A 21,489-nucleotide genomic window follows, 5' to 3' on the forward strand; every position below is an offset into this window, starting at 1 on the left:
CTGATCAAAAGGCCATGTTACCTGGTAATAGTTAATAAGTTCCTCCAGTTCATCAGCATGTACAACAATATGGAGACCACACATCTGAGCCAGACGGAACTCCTTTCCCTCAACACAGGCAAAACATACCTAAAAGAAAAATGTTAATGAGCTGGAGATATGTTGCATTCAACTTGCTACTCTATACCAAGTTATGGAAAAACAAACAAATTTCCAACTTATCCTAGTTTCAGAAATACCTCAGGGTCACAAACTTGTGTTAAAGTTTGATTTCACTACTTGGATTCTTAAAATTATTCAAGTTACCTCCACATCTGTTCATAGTGAAAGAACTCCATTCCAAGTATTTAGCAATTCTTGGAACAGAATCAAGGGCTTCTCTTACTTCCATTCCTAAGGGAACTAAATTGCACTCATTACTTCAGGGAACAACCAAAGACCAACCCACCACTGTCTAGAAATTAAAGCTGGATTAGTCAAAATGTCCTGAATGGCGATCAAGTTAGAAAGACAAAAAATGTACCTCCTTCCAAGTACGAGTGCTGTTTGCTTTGCGGGCACCATCCACTGCAGCCTGATATTCCCCTAGATGAACCAGGGTTGATGCCAAGCGGCCAAAGTTGGACACATTATTGTACAACAGCTTAGCAGCTTCGTACATATGGTCGTCATAGCAGCGATCACCCACCTGGGAACAGAAAGGCTTGCACTATTGAACCCATCAACCAAAAGCCAGGTCTCAATTCAGTGAGCAGCTTCAAATAGACCCTGCAAGTCTATTCAGGATTTATATACACACACAACTAAAAGCACTTTTTTTTAAAAAAGCTAGCTTGGAAAGTAAACTATAGACTTACATCCAGTCAGTCAGTGACTACTTGAAAGGCTGGAGGCCACAAAAGATGCAATGGCATATTAAGAAAGGTATCAAAGAGTGACTCAAACCAAGTCTGTTCAAGGTAATCCAAAAACTTTGTCCCCTAGTCCAGCACCACAACGGATAGCTGTGTAATAAGGGATTAAATGGTTTTGGTTTGTACTTCAGACCCCCTGCCATGGATTGTCTGCACTTAAATTCAGTTTTTTGTAGCTTTAAAATTTTTTTTACAGCTGATGTGCAATATGAATTTCAGATTTTAAAAGTATTTAGATGTTGTGTCTGAACTAAATAACATCTTGTATCTGTGGAAGGGTTAGACTTTTTCCAACACTTATCAAAACATACTTGCTGAATGTGAGCATTGTTGGGACCATTTATAAACTCCTCCAGTTCTGCTAAACGGTTGGTTTTTGCCAGTGCAAAAATAAGTTCAGTCTCCACATAAGACTCACGGGCCTTCTTCCGAGCCATTTGCAAGTACTTTACAAGGTCCTCCCAGTTACCTGAAAAAAAGCAGATTAAATGCAGGTGCAACTTATCTGATGTAGACAATAAATTTGAGCTGAGTTTGTCTGCATATTAAAAGCAGACTAGACTTGCTCAACTAGTTGAGTTCATAGCTGACCCATTTGATACTTTTTATTGCCTTGCCAAAGCATCAATCCCCATCTTAATATTCAATGACCTCATCTCCATCACCCAAGGCAAGGTTAGTCACAATCCTGAAGTTGATCGTAAGGCAGCACTCAGACATGGTTTCCTATAATGGATTCAAAATGCCATATGCCTTATCAGGGTCATTCAAGATTGGTAGGCATTGGAAGTCACCAAGCTTTCCTCATCAGGCAATTACTCATTCCAAGTATTATCCTGCAAGTTTGATTTGCCTTTAATACTTTCATCCTTCCAAAAGAGGAAACTGAATAGGTATAATAGGAAGGGTGAAGGGCATGAGGACAAATGGTCCTAGATTAATTCAGGATCAGATTGGCACAGAAATTAGACCAAGAGGTCTGTTCCTATGCTGTACAGCTGACTATAATGGGCATTAAAACCAGCCACAGCATTTAAAGTGATGTCTCAGCACCTTGTGCAAGTGCATGCTAAATAGCAAAAAAAATTCTAATAGCATCCCATTAGTCTTCATGAGCTGTACATGGAGTACAGCACAATGTCTTGGCCTTTAGATACCTTGGTCTCAAATTACTGCAGCTATTCTATTTCATGAACTCTGCATTTTCATTCAAGCGACTAATTTCTCAACATGACATTTTTCGGAATTTGACTGTAGCTTTTGTTCTAAAGACTTTCACCAGTTGCAGTTTAGCAACCTCACCTTTGCTTTCTGTCAAGGGATTTTACCAGAGGCTTAAAAACTACTTGAAATCTGAGAGTACAGGTTTAGATGAATAATCTTTTTGCACAAGTTACCACTTTTGTTGGCTGCTTCTACAACCTCCATGTAGGATGATGGGTCATCTGCCTTGATATAGGAGTCAATGGCCTCTTTAACCATCTCTTTTTGAAGCTGGGCTTTAGCAAGTTGGCTCCATACTGCTGGCTCATTGCACCTTTCAGCAAATTCATAGGCACGGTCCAGATTTCCAATGTGTTCAATCAGCACCTTCAGAATGCAGTGCAGTGTTAACAAACAGAGCAACTGAAAGTGATGCTACATTAAAAATTGCAAAAAATACATTACATCTCACCTGCACTGCAGATGTATTCACATCAAATTTTCTAAAGATAGCAAATGCTTCTTCAAAGAGTTCATTGCTAATGGCTATATTGGCAATGTCAGGTGCATCATAGTTGTCCAGACGATTAATGTACTCCATCACACGGGTACGGTCAGCTTTGATAGCAGTGAGAATCAGCAAGTTCTGCAGATTTCTAGGTTGGAGAAACTAAGTGTTACACCAAATTGTGCGCATTGGTTGTAGTGCTCTAGTAGACTCAATTGCAAAGGGATTGGTAAGGGAACAGAACTGTGTCGAGATTCTAATAAAACCAGTGTCTTATTCAGCAAGATTTAAGGACTGCAGGAGAAACAAAACTACAGCATTTGTACCGATCAACAGGAGCATAACGATGCAAGACTCAATTGATGTGGAATTCTGGAGATTAAGTTTATGATTGCAGGTTCAGCCTCAAACTACAGTAGTGTCAACCCCAGGTACAAAGTGAATAATTCCAGATATTAGGAATAGCTTGGAGAATCAGACTGGCCCTGAGAGAAGACCAAGGATGAGTAAGCATTGGTAGAGGTGTTAAAAGTCATGAAAGAGTGTTTGAATGAAGTAGATGGAGAGAAAGTTAAAGAGGGTACGGATTTGTGACAATTGCTAAGAGCAATTCGTATGTACAAAACCTTTGTTAGTTAGTGTCTGAACTGCACTGCTTAAAGTCTAGAGGAGCCCGACTTAAGTACTTGAGAACTTACATGAGGAAAAAAGTTATGGCTATTAAGATTTAATGCTTAATAGCCAACATTAGCTCAATAGGCCATCCTAATGACCCAACTGAAACTTTAATTTGGTATAGATGAGCATAAAGTAACTTATTGGACTGTCGTCAATTTGGGAATGTTTTGCTGCCAAGTCAAGTTTGATTGCCTTGCAAATTCAGGAAGTGCACAAGATCTGGATCCTAGATTTGATGTTGCTTATCTTGGACCATTACAAATGGAGTGCCAGACCTTTCCTATATCAGGAGTTCCAAATCCAGCAGCTAGGTGACATCAAGCATACTAGATCAAAGATATTATGCTCAGTTGCGTCAGGTCAAGAAGTTAGTTTAGCCAAACAGGGCTGTTGATTCATGCTTTGAAATTGAAGTCTGCATTAAAACCAGCAACTTCAAAATAACCCAGGTTAGGATTTCCAAATGCCATAGCTGCTAGATTCACAAGATGAATCAAGTTGGAGGTGAACCTTAACATAGCAAGTGTAGATAAAGATCAACTTCATTGTTCTACCTGTGCTCACTGAAGACAGAATTGTCCAAAACAATTTTTTCCAGCAATTCAATTAGTTCATTTGGAAGGTCAGCAGTCATGAAAGCCTTTACAGTAACAGAAACCTCCTCAGGGTCTTGAGTTTCTGACAGAGCTGTTTGTACAACCTGAAAAAAAAAGCACAATGAGAGATTTCCAAACATTTGATAACATACCCATTCTTTACAGACTGAAAGAGTGCCCCCAGTTAGATCTGATTAGTCAAAAAGAAATCTAGATTAATATTGGTGTTGAGGTAATTTGAAACTTTATGGTAAGCTCACGTTATTCAAACTAACCTTTCCTAGGGAGGACTTTAGACTAAACCTTCAAGTTGGGGAAATTAAATTGATGGCCAATAAAATAGCTGGAGTTGAAAAGTTGCCCGGCATATTGCTCCAATGAATGTTAAAATGTTGAATAGCTTTGTTGATCCCTGCATATAAAAAGTTACTTTTGAATATAGTTGGAAAGGAGCATTGTCCAGGATTGGATGCCACCCTCCCACATAGATCAATTTAGAAGTAGCAAAGATCCTAATCTTTGTTTGACCCAGCTATTGCTTAGATTTTCACTTATTGTCCAGAGGTGAAAGTTCTAGTTACAAGTGTGTTCTGATCAGATTCTAGATAAAATCAGTTAACAATTTCCAACAATTTGCCACCATCTGGCAACTTTCAAAACTAAGACTTCTGGCAATATCCCAGATGAAAGTCAGTCAAATTTGACTCCCATAAGTGATCCTCAAACTGGTTCAGTTGAAGACTGCAGGCTTCTCAAGTTTAAAAAAGTCCTATTTTCAGTAAGTGCTCTGAAAGTAAACTTGTTTACTGCAGATAATGCAGTTTCATAGCTGTCATTCTAAACAACTGACAATTGAAACAGTGTCAAATTTAAGTTCATAAAGCTATTTGCAAACTTAAATTTAAGCTGTCATGTAGTTCTTACCTGGTCAATAAGAGGTCTCCTATAAGGATTAGTCTCTTGCAAGACACTTGCCCAGAGCTCAGGATCTTTCCGACGGACTAAGTAACGGGATAGGCTCTTGAACAGAGAGTTTTCATTACACACCTGTGGGTGTTAAAAAAAAAAGATAGTTCAAGGCAAGGTTTTTTTTTAAAAACCAAAACAAAAAAGTGCCAGTCTGCAATTACTGTAGGCATGTTTGCAGATCACCTGTAAATTAGAAGCTATTCTCAAGAGCTGCACCACAATTACTAGGCAATAGTTGCAGCACTTGGCAACATTCTAGCTGTAATATTTACCTACTTTAGTTCAATTGGCAGAGAGAATTAAGTATCTAGCTATAGTGTGCTAAAGGACAGAAGTAACTAGAAAGTGCTTGACAACCTGATTGGCATTTTCTGTATTCACCATACTTAAGTGGAGTTTAGTCACTTACATTGATGAGCTCCATGTCACACTGGCCACGCTCATAGGCCACACAAGCCAAGTGGGGGTCTCTCTTCTCACAGTATTTACCAACCACACGGCTATCATAATATGGGTTCTCCCGGAGGAAGCGCTCAGGGTTATTGTTGCTGTCAATGTAAATTTTAGCAAGTGCATTGTGGGTAGCAGGTTCCTCACAGCCTTCATGAATGCGCGATTCCAGCCAGGGCAGCAGCAACTTCAGTCTGAAAAATGAGCTCAAGTTAGTGAACAGTGCACTAGCATTAAACATTGCTAAAGAGTCAAGGCTAATCCAGAAAACTATGCAACTGATTGCAAGTTTAGTAGAGTCTTAGAACAAGTCCTCAGGAAAAGCAGTAGAGAGAAAACTGTAGTGTCATGTGACTAAGACATTGTGCAAAATAAGACTGATCTTTAGAAAGTGGATGTGATGGAGACAAGTGGAATTAAAACATCAGGTCAGCCATGGCCTGAATAGCAAAACCAGTTTAAGGAATGGAGTGCTCGTTATGCTCTATGTTCATTAGAGATGTTGTTATCTGCAAATAGATTTAGTGGATCAGGTATGACAGCAGATCTACAAGTGCTTAGGAAATCACATTAAGTGTGGCCTATTGTAATTTCACAAAAACAAAGAGGGCCAATGGGCAGATGAGTTTAATTCAGATAACTGAGGTGCTGCATTTTTTGGGAAAAGCAAATCTTAGCAGGACTTATACACTTAATGGTAAGGTCTTAGGGAGTGTTGCTGAACGAAGACCTTGGAGTGCAGGTTCATAGGATAGTGAAGGCAGCATTGACCAATAAAGAAAGCATACCCAGAGTATTAAGTACAGGAGTTAGGAGGTTATGTTGCAGCTGTACAGTACACTGGTTAGGTCAATTTTACATGTGCTATTCTGGTCTCCTTCCAATTGGATGTTGAAAAGGAAGTTGGCAGGTGAGCTATAGGGAGGGGTTGAATAGGCTGGGGCTGTTTTTCCTGGAGGGTCAGAGGCTGAAGAGTGACCTTAGAGGTTTGTAAAGTCTGAGGGGCATGGATAGGATGAATGGACAGTCTTTTCTCTTAGACAGGAGAGTCCAGAACAGGAGGGGATAGGTTTAGGGTGGAGGGGAAAGATAAGGACTGAAGGGGCAACTTTTCATGCAGAGGGTGGTGGATGTATAGAATGAGCTGCCAGATGAAGTGGTGGAGGCTAGTATAATTGCAACTTTTAAAAAGGCACCTTGGATGGGTTTGGAGGGATATGGGCCAGATGTGGCAACGGGACTAGATTAGGTTGAGAGCTGCTTGGCACAGACAAGTTGGACAAAAAAGGGTCTGTTTCCCTGCTGTACATCCGTCTGACCTACTGCTCAGTCCCTGGATGAGCAGGAAAAATCTGCTCAGTATGAGAGAATGAGGGGAAGTGCAAAGCAGCTTTAAAATTAGAGCTGAAAGTGTTGCTGGAAAAGCACAGGTCAGGCAGCATCCAAGGAACAGGAGATTCGACGTTTCGGGCATAAAGGGCTTATGCCCGAAACGTCGAATCTCCTGTTCCTTGGATGCTGACTGACCTGCTGCACTTTTCCAGCAACACATTCAGCTCTGATCTCCAGCATCTGCAGCCCTCACTTTCTCTCAACTTTAAAATTAGAGGCTTGGAAAGACTAACATGTGCTTGTAGATACATCAAGTCTGTTGAGACCAAAAATAGAGAACATCTAGGAAAGGTTAGCATTACTAGCACTCAGCTGCAAGGAAAGTTCTGAAGTCAGACTTAAACATTTTTACTCCAGATGCCAGATCAGTTCCTCCAGCAGTACATTCAACTTAGCTATTAATTCACAAGTTATGAATTGGAACAGACAATACTCAGCTACTGAAGTTTCAAGCTCAAATTAGAAAAAAGGTGTCCTAGACAAGTTTGAGATTTGCTATACCTGTTCCTTTTTTCTACTTCAGCAACCAGCTCATCAGTAGAGAATTGTCCACGTACAACAAGAATTAAGTTCTTAATGACATCTTCTGAACAATCTACATCCAGAAGCCCTCCAACCACAACTGGCAGACGACTTGGGTTTACCTATCAGGACAAAAAGTTATTCTCCAACAAACAAGGGAATGTTAAAATTTTAGTGGCAACTAATCTACAAGAACAAAAAAAACTTGTTTAAATTTAAACAGACTACAGTTAGCTAACATCTGCTCAAGTTAGACATAACAGTTCACACGTCCAAGCCATTTTGCACCTCCCCACACTCACCTTCTGAACGTATATCTCAATATACTTCTGAAGGTTGTTGCGGTACAGGTACAACACCAGATCATGCACGAAGTCGAAACGATCACAAACGATAATCAGAGGCAGCTGGTCAGTCAGTTTGGCTTCCTATAGAAAAGGTAGTTTGAAATTGGGTAGATTCAGACTAGCCACCAGAACTAAAGGCAAAACAAACCTTCTAAAAGGCTTAGAACTTTTGAACTGAAGCCATTTCAGGTCTACATCATGGTAGAGAACATAAGGATTCATACTGTAGATCAACTTAATTTACTAGCTTTGTTGTTAGTTCAAACGGATGTTGAAAGGCAACTCTAATTGACAGGAGTGGCTCAAATTTATTGAACACAGCAGGGACATTCAAGTATGCAAATTGAGTGAGCCAAAACTGAAAATCTTGGTTGAAATTAAAATTTTCAACCTTCAATTGATCAAGTTGAAAAATAAATTTTGTAGCTTGTTCAAAATTGGTCTACTTGGCCAAAATGATTCACACAAGATGAACTTTAATAAATCAATTTAAAAAATTTAATGACTGAGGACAGTGCTGGCCAGGCCAGCATTTACTGCCTATTCCTAAGAGGATAGTCAAGTCAACCAAAATTGCTATGGGTATGGAGTCACATGCAAGCTGACCAAAGGTGGTAGATTTACTTCACTATGAAATTAGTAAACCAGATGGTTTAAAAGCTATGCAGTGATTAGGTTCTTCCAGATTTTATTCAATTCAAATTCCATTTGTCACTGCAAGATTTGAACCTGGATCCCCCCAGACCTTACTTGGTCTCTAGTCTCCTGTTGTTTGAATATCACAGGACATAGATTTTAAGAGCCATCTTCTCACTAGAGTTGGATTTCACTTCTAGAGGCTCTGTATGAAACATGTAGGCAAATGTTTGGGTTAAACTATTTATTCTTAACTCCCAAACATTCAAGTTTGGAAAAACTCATCTCCAAGCAATGGGTAGAACAGTATAAACCCTACATCTACAATAGTGATGGCATTGAAGCTAGCAATTACTGCAGGAACAGCACTGATTTGTAATCATTGACTGCTTTCCAATTTAATCAAAGTATCACAGTTTAAGCTCATTAAGCAAGTGAACAACACTGCAGTTGAGTCGGACTGTAAATTAACTAATCAGAATTAGAATTATTTTTCCCTTTCAAGCTTAGCCTTGGTCTGTAGTGGACTTGTATGAGACGAGGTTCTGGTCAATTTTAGAAGTTCCTCTTTTTACAAAGACAGTTAGTATTCAGGATACCACTGCACCATATCCTGCTTTAGATACACCAAACAGGTAGCTTATTTATAGTATTGGTTTGGGTCAAAGGTGCTAAGTAACACTCCAACTTGAATATATGGCTATTCCTTCAGTGCTGGTCTTATGCTGGAAATCTCTATGCAACTGGACCCCACAGATCTGTACTGTCAAAGGGAGCACTTGGCCATTAAAAAAAAGGTAGAGTGGCAATGGACAACTGCCCACAAGCTGAATTGGGACAGTGCAATCAAGTGTTTTGCAAGCTGACAAAAAAGGGACTGTCAATTCATGACTGCAATAGCACTTAATTGGCTCTGTTTCACATGAAGTTCAATGTTGCCAGCTGTGCAGTCATACTTGGCATCCCCAACAGCTAGACATCTTACACTTAATCTAACTTCCTCCATCTACACAAGACAATTCCCAAATTCAGCCTGGTTTTGGACATTAAACTGGAGACCATTAAAGGTTTGCAAGAATTAAGTGTTCAAATCACTTCAGTGCCCGAATAGTCTCAACTTGATTGAAGATGAATAGTTGTTCATACTTAGCTTTTTCATTTAAAGTGCAGAGCATGATTTCAAAGTGCATTGCAAGATAAATGGCTAATTATTTTCCCCTCTGCCATTTATACCAGCTAGACTTATGAATTGGAGTCAAAATGGTTGCTTTGATCTATTAATAGAGTTAAGCTTTAGAATTACCTGCCCATTAGTTTTCTATTAATCCTAAAATTAGATGGCTACATTATATCAGAGGGTCATTCTACTTTCACCAGTCCACAATGATATTCTGTCAATGTCTTAGCACATCTCAGCACTATCCTGCACAAGTAAAAGGACACTGCTAGAAAATAAGAGGAAGGAAAAGGAAGGGGGTTGCCTATGCTGCAAGATTTACCTGGTAAATGTCCTGCCCAGTCCAGACAAGGGACAGCACAAAAGATAATAGCTTCCATCAGGAGCTGGTCACTTAACACATCCAAACTGACAAGCAGCAGAATAAGTTAAAGTTATTGAATCAGATTTACAGCTAAAACAAACACCCTCATGTAGGTGAAACTGGGTCTGAAATGAAGTGGTTTGTGGGTCTGTTGACTGGTCAAGAGTAGCTAGTTTCAACAGACTGCTTAGTCATTACCCCAGTTAAATTCAAGCCACAAATATGTACTAGTTACAATTTTAAAAAGTATTTGATCACATTTCACTAGTTTTGTATGCATATCAGTAAAATCAATTTACACTACAGGAGTGTAACTAGTGTAATTATGACTAGCTCCAAGTTCAGGATGGGATTCAACCTCTGGTTAAGAGGGAACTGCTTCCAGTCAGGTATTCTTTAGATAACTTTAAAAATGTAAGACACAAGAGAGAACTAAACTAAGTCTTGCCTGACCAAGCTGGGTTCAGCAAGAACATGCAATCTTGGACACCTGGAATATTGGTTTGGCAACAAAATTGGAGACGAGAAACTTGGTCCTGAACTCAGTCTTAGGCAATTCCTTTGCTATAATCATATGGTCAACACATTACAAGTAATTTATTGAGTAAAGTGCAAAAAAGCTTTACAATCTAAAGGAAATTTGAAACATTACTTTTTAAAGGCAAGCCACAATTCCAGTTTTAGTCTGCAGTACATACGGAATTGTCAAATTTTGTCATTTACTAAACTGAGTTACTTAAGTATATCCAGTGTATGCCCAAACAAAAACTAGGACATGAATTGTTTTTACCTTAAGGAAGTTCTTCACACGTTCTGGATCATAGCAATTGCTCTCCCGACAAATTCGTTCCACCTCTTTGATCTGTCCAGTTTTACAAGCAGCCTGAATGTACTTGAAATGGACTTCTGGATCTTGACTGAAATTTACAATGGAGCCCAAAAAATAGAATAGGCCTTACAAATAAAGCAAAGTAGATGTCAGATAAGCAGGGAAATCCTGTCCAAAAGGTAGCTAGAAGTGGTTTGCTGTGACTTGACCCACAAGTATTTCAACTGCAAGATTCATTTCTACAAATATAGTTCCCACAACTCAAAAGTGATGATGTTCTGTTGAAAGTTTTAGCCAGGCCAGACCATCAGTGGTCTTTATTTTAAAGGAGGCAGTCCCATAATGACTCCCAATTAAGCAACCAGGTTAAAGGTTAGAAAAAATAGGCAATTACAAAAGTATTATAAACAAACCATTGCCTTTTCCACTTGTTCCAAATGCAATCTCTAGGCTGCACTGACTAAATGCCATGGCTATTTAATTAGTTAATTGCAGTTATAGGAAATTGAGATTAAGTCAAGAATGCCCAGAGAAATTCACAAAAGCAGGCCACAGTAAGCAAATTGAGAAGTTTGTATGCAGGGTTCCAAAAAATTTAAAATGAGAGATTACTAAATTATTTGGTAGCTGAGAAAAGTTAGAGGGACAGGTCAAGAACAATACTAACAGGGGAATAAGGTTGAAGATTTCAAAAAGATGGTATAGAACAAGGACTATGCAGTTTAAAAAAGAGAAATTAGACAAAGTCAATGCAGGTCAAAAACAAAACAATGGTTGCATGAAACTTACAGCAAGAGAGTCTGACAACACTAGAAGGTTAAGAGGACAGACTTTTGTCCCAGTCATGACTGGGACTTTGAATGCTAGAAGTGGTGTTAAGTGTATGAAGTAATGTGAACCAAGTTGACATAGCAAGGACAGTTTCCACTGCAAGTTGAAACAAGCACTGTTCCCTCAAAGGAAATCTTACATCCAGATAGTGATTGTGCAAGCACTGCCACTTTGATTCATGGACTTGGTACACAAAGACAAGTTAACTTTGTGCATTTAAATCTATACAAGAGGAAATTTGAGTGATGAAAGCTTAGCTTATGCAATCCCCTTTCTACCATCTGAAATAAAGTTATCCATAGCTTTAAAAACTCCCTCAATTTATTAAAACTTAAACATCTACCTTCAAAACTCTTGAAAGATTCAAACAGTTCAATCAGCTGCTGTGTACCAAGTTGTTCATGGTATTTGGAAGCTACTTGCACACAAATCTGCAGATTCTGACGGATATTAGCAGACAGCATGGCACGTAGACATTCAACAGAATCTTCAACAGACAGGGAGCCGAAGTAATTGACAAGCCACTATAGGAAGGAAAAATGCAGTCATCTCAGTTACAACTGGGGAAAAATAAAATTAGCTTTAAACTGCTAAATATTCTGATCAAGCTGTATGTTAATCTCAAGTGAAAGGCTTCCAAGTGAAAGTTGGATCAAATTTTAATCCTAAAGTCATAGATTAGACCATAACCATTTACTGACCTCAGGATTTAGCAGATGAGTGTGCACCACAGCACGCTTAATATCATACAGATCTGTATAATGTTCTAGGGCTCTTTGTAGTAGTCCAGCTTTTTCACAGAGCTGAGCAATGTGTGCACGATCATAGTGAGTGAACATCTGGTTACCAAGAATAGCATCTGCAACCTGAAAGCAAAGTAATAGTATTTAAGTCTTAATATTCTAGGGAACCTCATTGGAAAGAGGGACTGAGTGAAGAGGGAGCATTAATTAAAACCTTCATCCATTGGAAAAACAGCTTTGCTGGTGCAAAGCCCAACATGCAAAACACACAAGCAGGCTCAAAACTTGAGTGGAGGCAATCAGTAGGATCAGGGCACCCATGACTTAATCGGTGACAAGGTAGGGAGAATGCTCAGAGCATAATTAGGTAAAGGTACCAATTCAGTCAGTCAATCAAGAACCTAGCTACTTGATATTAAGCTGTACATTGTAAAAGTGAATTGGACAACCAAAGTGGTTAAGGTGCACATCATTCATGCAGCCACTAGGGGACTGAAATGTTAAGCACAAGTTTATTACTGCTGTAACACTCAGCTGCAAGATGAAACTAGTCATTAACTGGCAGGATTCTACCCAAATTTGCTCCCATAAAATCAAAGCTGGATTTCACATGACCTGGAGGTCTCATTAGAAGAGATTAGTGATGTAGCAAACCATTACAAATCTTTAATACAGTTTGCAAGACAGACCCATACATATACTCCAAGTTTGCTCTTACCCCTCCACATTTCACCTTAATGTGGTGCATTTCTCATTTTTAAAAACTTACTGTTCAAAACCATGATATGCACTATTTTTAGATTTAACCTATTTTTGTAGGCAACCTGTTTGGAAATGTTATTACACATCTCTGGAGCAGGTAGAACTTTAACCCAGATCTCTGGTTCAGGGCAGGGACACTACCTCCAAAAAAAAAAACTACTTCTGGCTACAAGTTCCATGTTGTGATAAAATAGTTTCTCCTGGATTTTATTGGCTTTTGTTAAAGGTCAAACCATGGAAGTCAGCTAAACCAATTCCATGAAGCATATTTAGACATTGCCAGAGCTCAGTGCAATATTCAAACATTGAATGCTCTGGGTAGAAGAGTAACTGTCTTTATAAAGTACAATGAAACAGTTAATGGAAAGATATATACTTGAGGTGCATGCATAAGATTCATTTCCAGGAGGCGAGTCTGCAATGGTCCTTCTGATGGACGGTTATTCTTGAGGGCATCCAGCAAAAAGGAAGTGCACTGTTGGATCAGGTTGTATTCCATGAACACATCAACAATCTGCAACAAAAACCAATAGCAAGTTTGAATGAAATATTTTCAAACGTTAGATAAGTGATTGGAGTAAGTTTCATACAGTTGAAAGTTAGAGGACAATTTCAAGTTGCAGAAAGACACAGTGGGATCAGAAGGAGGTTACACCTTGAGGCAATAAGATACTTATCTTGCAAAGACTACTTGACAAACCATTTCTGGCAATGTGCCAAAAACATCCTAAAGTTAGGGGCTGAATGCTTTAAAAGCAAACTTTTAGCACAACTATTCACATTTACATGATTACCATAGGTTATTAAACCAAGGCAAACTCATCCCACTACAAGTTCCCATTCAGCTCACCAAGAGACACCCACTTCCACATTTTCTCCTTCAGTTTCCTTTTACAAAGGACTGATGTGTTGCCCACATCCACAGATGAGCAAATTCCAAGTCAGAACAAATTGCAAATATTTAAATACAAGTTGAAAAAAACAGCACATTGACATATACAGCTTCTGAGGCACTCTGACAATCCAGGGCTACAACCTTTTCCAGGAGATATCACTAAATACCCTCTAATACATAGTAATCCAATTCAATAAAATGGATCAAATCTGTAGCCTCCTGATCAAAAAAAGTCTAAGAATAGTATTATCTCCATATCACAAATGGAAATTCAGCAACGGCAAGTACCTGCAGAGCCACGAGATTCTAATCTAATTTTATAATTCTAATCTTATACACTGAAGGCCATAGAGCGTGTAGTATAGATTGGGTAGGTAGACCTAAAATTTTTACAAAAATAGCCATCAACCCAGAGCCCTTCATTAGAGGCACACTTCATGCATGTTCAATGCAATGAAATTTCTCCAGGAAAAATGGAGAAAAGTGAATTTAAAGAAGCTGGGGCAATGTGAATTTAGTTCAGAAACAAGGGTTTCACCTTTGCAAAGCCATTCAAAGTTGCAGCAAATGGACAAAGTTTTAGGAAAAATTTAAGCAAAAAAGTTCTACCTGGGTGATATCTGCAAGAGGTTCTTCATCCTGAACCAACATCTGAGCAAATTGAAGTCCTTGATCAGGGCCAACCCTCATTACATTCCTCAGTAGAAATATCCAATCAGGAGAGTAACCAACCTGAGTAGAGATCATATAGGAGAGTATAAATGAAGATAAAAATCCAAGCATGCAATGTCATCAAGCTACATAATTCAGATGGTTTGCACCACATTTCTTCATTTTTGGAAGAGTTTACAGCAAGATTTAGTGACTGAAAAAGTCACTAAGCAGGATCACAACCCAAAAGCACCATTTTAAATGTGAACATGTAGGAAATAGCAAGAATGGATCATTTGGCCCATTCTGATTACATCAGGGATGAACAGACTTTTCCTGCACTTGGTGGTATTCTTGATAGTCATGAACAGTGACTGCCTCTAAAGCCAGAAAGAATTTGAAAGATGGTGTGGAACACAAGTGTTAATCTTGATAAGCTATTACCTACCTACCATAAGTGGACCTCCTGCAATTACACTGAATCATACCAGATGGTTGCTTTTGAACCATTTGCAAGTGTTACAGGACTGTGGCTTGCAAGGATTATTGCTTATCTATTTAATTGTTCCAACCTAAAGTGTAGCAATAAGTAATTCAGGTTGCAATTAGTTTTTGCTCGTCAGTGCTTAGGTCTCAGCTATTTAAAAATGTCATTTAAGGGGGCAATGAGATGTTGAAGGTTCCTGTAGCAGTAGAGTCCATTAAATATTGGATATGGGCAAACCCTGGCAAATGGTGTCAAAGTAATGGGAAATTAACATTTTAATATAAATAACTTAGGCAGTAATGGTGTGCAGATGCATTGGAAGATTATGAGTCTTTTAAAAAAGTTAAAATTTTAGGTATGGCAAGACAAGTAGCATTTCTGCCTTATTCCAACAGATCAGAATACAAGTTCAAACAGTCTTGCTGAGCTCAAGATCCTATAACAGAAAAATCAGTCTCCTTTTGTTAAGGGAGATGGATTTATCTTCAGGGCAAGGGAATGCAATATTCCCAAAATTAGTAATGGCAAGATAAAAGATAATCTCATTTGAATACAATGGGAGGTAGAGGCAGTTTGCCCTGATTGAGGATCTAGAACCAGATGTCTCAAAATGAAGGGTTGGGGACTGAACAATGTTTAAGGGTTCAGCTTTCTTACCCAATAGAAGAAAAAAGGTATGTAGATAGATATTTAAGCTAAGCACAGTCAAGGCAAAGATTTGTCACAAGGTTCAGGTCATTGGATAAGATCTGGGGAAGCTAGTCATGATCCTGGAGGGAAACAGTGCAGGTCATTACAGCCCATTCTTGGCATTGAGCTTCCAAGAAAGCATTGTGCAATTAGGGTTTTTGTAAAGCTTGGAACTTAAGTTTCCATTAAGTTGGTCAGTAAGATACATGGTGAGCACTCTTGCTCTAAGTCTTACAGAATAAAAAGGTTAACAAGTTCTATATTTGATAACTTCTCAATAATCAAAATTAAATGGTGGACTAATGTTAAGAACACTTACTTTCTTTGCATACAGCACAATCTTCTGAAACTGACCGGTTTCCGCAAAACACTGGATCACTTTGTTGGGGACATTTGCCCTCAGGTAGACACTCAATGCCAGTGTGGGATCCACAGACTTCACAATATCACCAAGCTCCTCAGAGCACTCCAGCTATAGGAACATCAATTGAGCCCATTACAAAAGTAACAAGTTCAAATTTTAGTTTAAGATAGTTCTGTACCACTAACAAATGAGAACTGGAAACAGTGTTAACACCTTTTCCTCCATTGCTACCTGTTCCTGTGGAAGCTTGCTATGTTCAAATTAGTTTTAATAGTGTCTAAAGCCTGGCTAACCCATTAAATATTTGGGTGCCAATGAAACAAGATCAGTTGAGCACAATGCATTAGCTGGAGTTCATATGGTCGACATGCAAATTGGAGATTTGCTACAGACGAGTTAAGACAAGAGCTCACAAATCTAAATACTGGAGTGCAGGGAAGAATGGATGCCTCGAGTTGAACAGATTGTGAAAGTGAAGACAAATGCAGCAGATTCATACAGCCTTCCATATTTGCAAGGACCACTTAACTTAAAAGGACAGCCGGATGCAGTGGATGACATTTTAAAATGGACATTTTAGATTTGATGATGCAAATTGGGCCAGTGAATACCTTTAGTCACCACAGCAATCTTACCTCCAAGATTTATCCACCTGTTGCTATCCCACTTATCTTCACTAGCCCCACCCACTTTCACAACCCCTTCCTCAGTCCTGAAGGACCCTGCTTGAAATGCTGATTCTCCCACTCCATTAGTGCAGTTTGACCTGCTGCACTGTTTACAGCTCCACATTGTGGTCAACTGACATTCTAGAATCTGCAGTCCTCACTATCTCCAGGTTCAGAGGCTGCTAGTAATACTTTAGACAACATTATGTATTTAAGTGGAGACTTTAATTTAGTTAGACTTCCTTTGAAGTGCATGAAAGCAATTATTGGCATGAGCCAAGTTGGTTTAAAATTTACCAGAAAGATTAAAGTCAAACCTTATCTGGCCCCAAACTATTACAGACCATAAGGCTTCAGCCTTAGAAGCTGGCAAATAGGACAAGGAATTTGCAGCAATAGATGGATTGAGGAGTTGGCAATGCCAGGATTGACTCAAGTTTTTGGGTGAAGGGGTATTTAAAATTCCATCTTTTTATGGGATTGCTCTCAAGTCACAGGTCAAGTCAGGAACTCATTTGGATGAGAATACACGAGCACTTGTTTCCCCACACTGAAAATCCAAAGTTATACAGTAGTAAAGATCAGTTCACTTATTTTTGCCAAGACCATGTTGCAAGCATAAGCAGGTTAATATTTTAAATCCTAAAGTAGCAAGGTTTAGCTTTCATTGTACAAAGCAAGAGCACCTGGAATGAACAGAAGTGGAAATTCAGTTACCTTATCTTCTTTTAGCCACTTCTCAAGCAACTGCTTACGCCCCTGCTGTAGCACTGGCCTACATAACTCCAAAGACTCAAATTTGTTCAGCTGTCCTTGATCAAGCAGTATTCCAAAGTACTGAAGCAAAGGGGATGTCTGTCCTGGCTGAGCAGTTACACTCTGAAAACGACGAATAGTGTCTGGAGTGCGCAAAATACCCTGGTTTAGAAAAAAAAGGACATTAAAATTAAGATGCACAAACTTGAAAGCAAGCCAAAATTCCCTGATGAAGCTTTCAGCTGGCAAGTGTCCCCTTGTTCAAAAGGGATTTCAGATATCACATTCTAAATCAAAGAAACACTGAAGGTTCAGATGGCAAGCAAAAACAAGCCATAGGTTCAATATATTTTCCTGATTTAATACTAAGCTATTAACTGTCAGATTTTGTAGATACCTTCTGCATGAATACTTGCATGTTTTAGGCAGTTAGCACAATTTAAGAGCTGCAACATCTTTAAGCCCACCTGGGTTGTTACATCTAATATCCAATGAACCTTTGGTCCAATTCAGGATACATTTATCTTGTCAACTCAATTTTAGACTACACTAATACATTACCTTTGGTGCATTTGCAGCTATTTTTGCTGCCTCTGAATAGTTTCCCTGAGCAAAGAGAGCATTGAACTTGCGAGCAAAGAGCTCTTCTGCCCCAGCTAGATTATTGCGCACAGCCATGCGCAGTGCAAGGTCTGGGTTCTGCAACACATTGGTGATGTAAGGGATGATGTTTTCTTCCTCAACACAGACAGATAATACCTGAAATAGCAAGAGTCAAACATTAGCTTGAGAATCCATTTAACAATTCAACTAGACATTTTCATGGAACATTAGGCAGCCTTTGTCAGAAACTATAGCATGACTGAATAACTGTTAGTACCATGACAAACATTAACTGAGTTTTGCTTAGGCATCAGTGTCTTTCCATAGAAATGAAAGTTGGCTGATAGAACAAAGTTCTTGTCTCTGTAAAATGTATTGCTTGTTTATGCCCAGGGGATGCTGTTGTGCCTTAAACTGCATAACACTTCCTTAGCAAGTTCCCAGCTCTAAGTGTTATATGTCTTTATATCTAACTGTTATGCTACAAAGGCTCAAACATTCAATAATTCAGAATAGGCAATTCTTGTATATGGATTAAGCCCATCTTGATCAATATTGATCTGACATATCCACACAAGTCATACATTCCCTTGTTGGCAGAAGACAGGTTTACTGCATCAGTGCTCAACAATAAGAACTCTAATCCTAAAACTACACAAAATAGGAATGAAGTCATTAGAACAAATAACTTACAGGACCACAACAGTATGACTAATTCAGGTTGCCACATGAACAACCCACATCTCTAGTTTCTTTTGGAGGGTCAAGCCCATGCACAGTAGTAACTGCCACAGAAGATACTGACATACCAGTGTGGCAACCTGAGCAACTGTACAGCTTTGAGGTAAAATTGTAAGGGACACTGAAAGGATGTGGAAGAGTTTGATTGTTTGATTATTCCAGGGATTGGGAATTCTAGCTATAGTCTTCTGTTGGAAAAGCAGAGGTTGCTGTCCCTGGAATAGATTAAATTGTTGAAGGATTCTAAAATTTTAAGATAACTGTTATATGATACAAGGACTTAGTACAGATTGAAAAGTTGCAAGATGCAAGGAGAAGGCAAGCGCTTTCTAATGTTAGTTACCTGGGAACACAAATCAGAGCAAAATGAATTAGGATTTGCACTGACTGGATTGGATAGCCAGCACCAATTCAATGGGCCAACTGTGTGTGGTAAGTGGCAGCAAGCTTACAAGGTTTAGTGTAACAGCTGGTTCACTAAATACCAACTTAAGTCAAGTTGAGTGGAAAAATTCTAGCCTACATACTGGTTTGGTGTTGAAATAAGCCAGGTTAGCCTACCAACTGTAGGTTTATGTTGACAACTTGATTTGATCAAGACTGGGTCAGGTTATGGGTAAATAATGCAAGCTGACAGCCATTGTACAGCTTTTAGATTGAGAATCACTCGTGATGAAGCCACTTGACCCATGAGTCTCCATAGATTTTGTAGCTTGTTAAAATAGATTGCAGAAGGATCAGACTGGAAATAGCTGTATTAGGCAGAATTTTACAATATGAATTATAACTGAAGTTCAAGATCACAGTAAATACTAATAGGTCAACATAAACTGGAGCCTTGATTCTGACCCAAAATAGGGTCATTTGAACTGAAAAACAGCACCTTAGGTAAAAACATTCCAGGTTTTAGTTAAAATTCAAGTTAATTGACATGCAATTTGTTCTACTGGTAAACAGAACAATTTATTCTGTTTATAGCATTAGATCTGGCTTTACATTGCCACAAAGGAAAATAGCTGGTGATCAAGAATGCTGTGCCAGATGTGATAGGAACAAAAGAACTTGGATATATTGGATGTCTTAAACAGAAGACTTTTGGTCTGGAAGTTGAAATTCACAACCGGAGTAGTTCAACTGATACTCGATAGGGAGAGAGATGTTTAAAGTTTCATCGATTCTGAAGCAAACTTCAAATTAAGTCTACATGTGCTGACCTGTTGTTTGGGACCAGGTGATGCATGGAGTTGGAGAGTAGAGGCAGATCTGGAAAAATGTTGAAAGTGAAGAGGAACAATAGAAGTGAGTAAAGAGCTGGAATTGTAAAATATTTAAGTTGAATTGGTCAGTTGCAAATAGGCCAGTCTAGATTAATGGCTGTGGCCAAGAATATTAAAAATTATGGCATGACAAGGCCTTGTCACCTAATTGGAAGAAGCACCTGTCTTGGATGTGCCAGGAACTAGCAGCAGAGGGCCATAGCCAAATGACAGCTTACACAAGTTCATGGATATACAAAGGGGCAGCACATACATGCTGTTGAGGTGTAGCACAAGTCTCAAGATCAGGCATTGAATCCACTTTAAAACTAAAGCACGAGTACTTAAGATGCAGATTTAAGAATAAATGACATTGAAATCACTAGAAGCTTCTGCAGGTTAAATGTTGGGTGCATTTTTAAAAACATTTATAATTCAGACATGCAAAAGCTACCAAAATTTGCAGCCAAACTAAATGCCTACATACCTGACCCTTTCTATTCACTCCAATTATTCCAGATGTAGCATCATGTCCTGCTGTAACAAAGATGGTCTCTCCACTGATTCTGTTCATGTAGATACAGGTGCCAGTCTCCAAGTCATATAGATGGATGTATCCATATTTGGTGATCAAGAAAACAACATCATGCTTTGCACTTATCTAAAGGGAAAGAAGTTTAATACTTTGTAATGTCTTAAATGGTATGCAAAGTAATGTTCAGTTTCTACACACTGAACTATTATGAGACTGGTCTGGTTCGGTTTTCACAGATCACTTAACTAGCTTATCACAGTACTTGAAGTATCCTATCAAGGGATCAATTACATCTGTTACTTAAGTTGTAAGCATTAGGTAATTAAAATCCATTTGTGCCAAGGATAATCTTGCATAGAAAGACTTCAAATCTCAACTAAAGATTTTAAACAGACAAACTTAGTGTTTGGTAAAAGTTAACAGGAGCATTCGAGTTACTAGGTTATAGTTATGTTGACAACTATTAGCCTCAAAGCATGGCATAGCCTGTTCTGTATTTGCCTGCATGGTGCATGAAGCCTTGAGTTGAAGATAGTTGGGATATTTGTAGCTGCCACTCCAAAGACTTACCTGCTTTAAATCAACCTGGAACCTAGATTTTGATCAGCATGCTGGCTACTACAAAGTTTATCACAGCAACCAGGTCAAACTGTTTTTGTAGTGCAAGTTTAGATTTACTTCAAATGGCACCTGGAGCCAAGTGCAATTCAGTGATCAATGACATTTCACACTTCCACTTTCTAGCATGAAGTTACTCATTAGCTTTTACGTATGTTAAAACAGGAAGACTGAGGGGGAAGTCAGGTCAGTGTAGGAGTAAAATAGACTGGTTGAACTACAATTTCTAAGACTGCACCTGACTGAACCTTGTTGACTTAATGAAGTGAGGCACAGGCATGTAACAACATTCCACCTTTACACA

General features: G+C 38.8%; 1 protein-coding gene across 2 annotated transcripts in view; it reads right to left on the reverse strand.

The window, feature by feature from the left end:
* Positions 1 to 21,489, reverse strand: part of LOC122563905 (clathrin heavy chain 1) — a 62,384-nt gene that overhangs the window by 16,344 nt on the left and 24,551 nt on the right. For both annotated transcript variants that reach the window (XM_043718136.2, XM_043718134.2), the window contains exons 7-25: positions 20,520 to 20,693; positions 17,994 to 18,191; positions 17,394 to 17,594; positions 15,964 to 16,116; positions 14,426 to 14,548; positions 13,298 to 13,435; positions 12,118 to 12,282; positions 11,760 to 11,940; positions 10,547 to 10,710; positions 7,535 to 7,660; positions 7,212 to 7,354; positions 5,278 to 5,512; positions 4,824 to 4,946; positions 3,858 to 4,003; positions 2,590 to 2,773; positions 2,312 to 2,504; positions 1,226 to 1,383; positions 524 to 688; positions 22 to 129 (exon numbers count right to left, since the gene is read on the reverse strand). In XM_043718136.2, the coding sequence (XP_043574071.1) occupies positions 22 to 129; positions 524 to 688; positions 1,226 to 1,383; positions 2,312 to 2,504; positions 2,590 to 2,773; positions 3,858 to 4,003; positions 4,824 to 4,946; positions 5,278 to 5,512; positions 7,212 to 7,354; positions 7,535 to 7,660; positions 10,547 to 10,710; positions 11,760 to 11,940; positions 12,118 to 12,282; positions 13,298 to 13,435; positions 14,426 to 14,548; positions 15,964 to 16,116; positions 17,394 to 17,594; positions 17,994 to 18,191; positions 20,520 to 20,693 (3,078 nt within the window). The remainder of the gene's footprint in view (positions 1 to 21; positions 130 to 523; positions 689 to 1,225; positions 1,384 to 2,311; positions 2,505 to 2,589; positions 2,774 to 3,857; positions 4,004 to 4,823; positions 4,947 to 5,277; positions 5,513 to 7,211; positions 7,355 to 7,534; positions 7,661 to 10,546; positions 10,711 to 11,759; positions 11,941 to 12,117; positions 12,283 to 13,297; positions 13,436 to 14,425; positions 14,549 to 15,963; positions 16,117 to 17,393; positions 17,595 to 17,993; positions 18,192 to 20,519; positions 20,694 to 21,489) is intronic.

Source organism: Chiloscyllium plagiosum, unplaced genomic scaffold (genome assembly GCF_037043375.1).
Source record: "Chiloscyllium plagiosum isolate Xiang-an unplaced genomic scaffold, Cpla_swu_hap1 HiC_scaffold_31, whole genome shotgun sequence".
NCBI lineage: Eukaryota > Metazoa > Chordata > Chondrichthyes > Orectolobiformes > Hemiscylliidae > Chiloscyllium > Chiloscyllium plagiosum.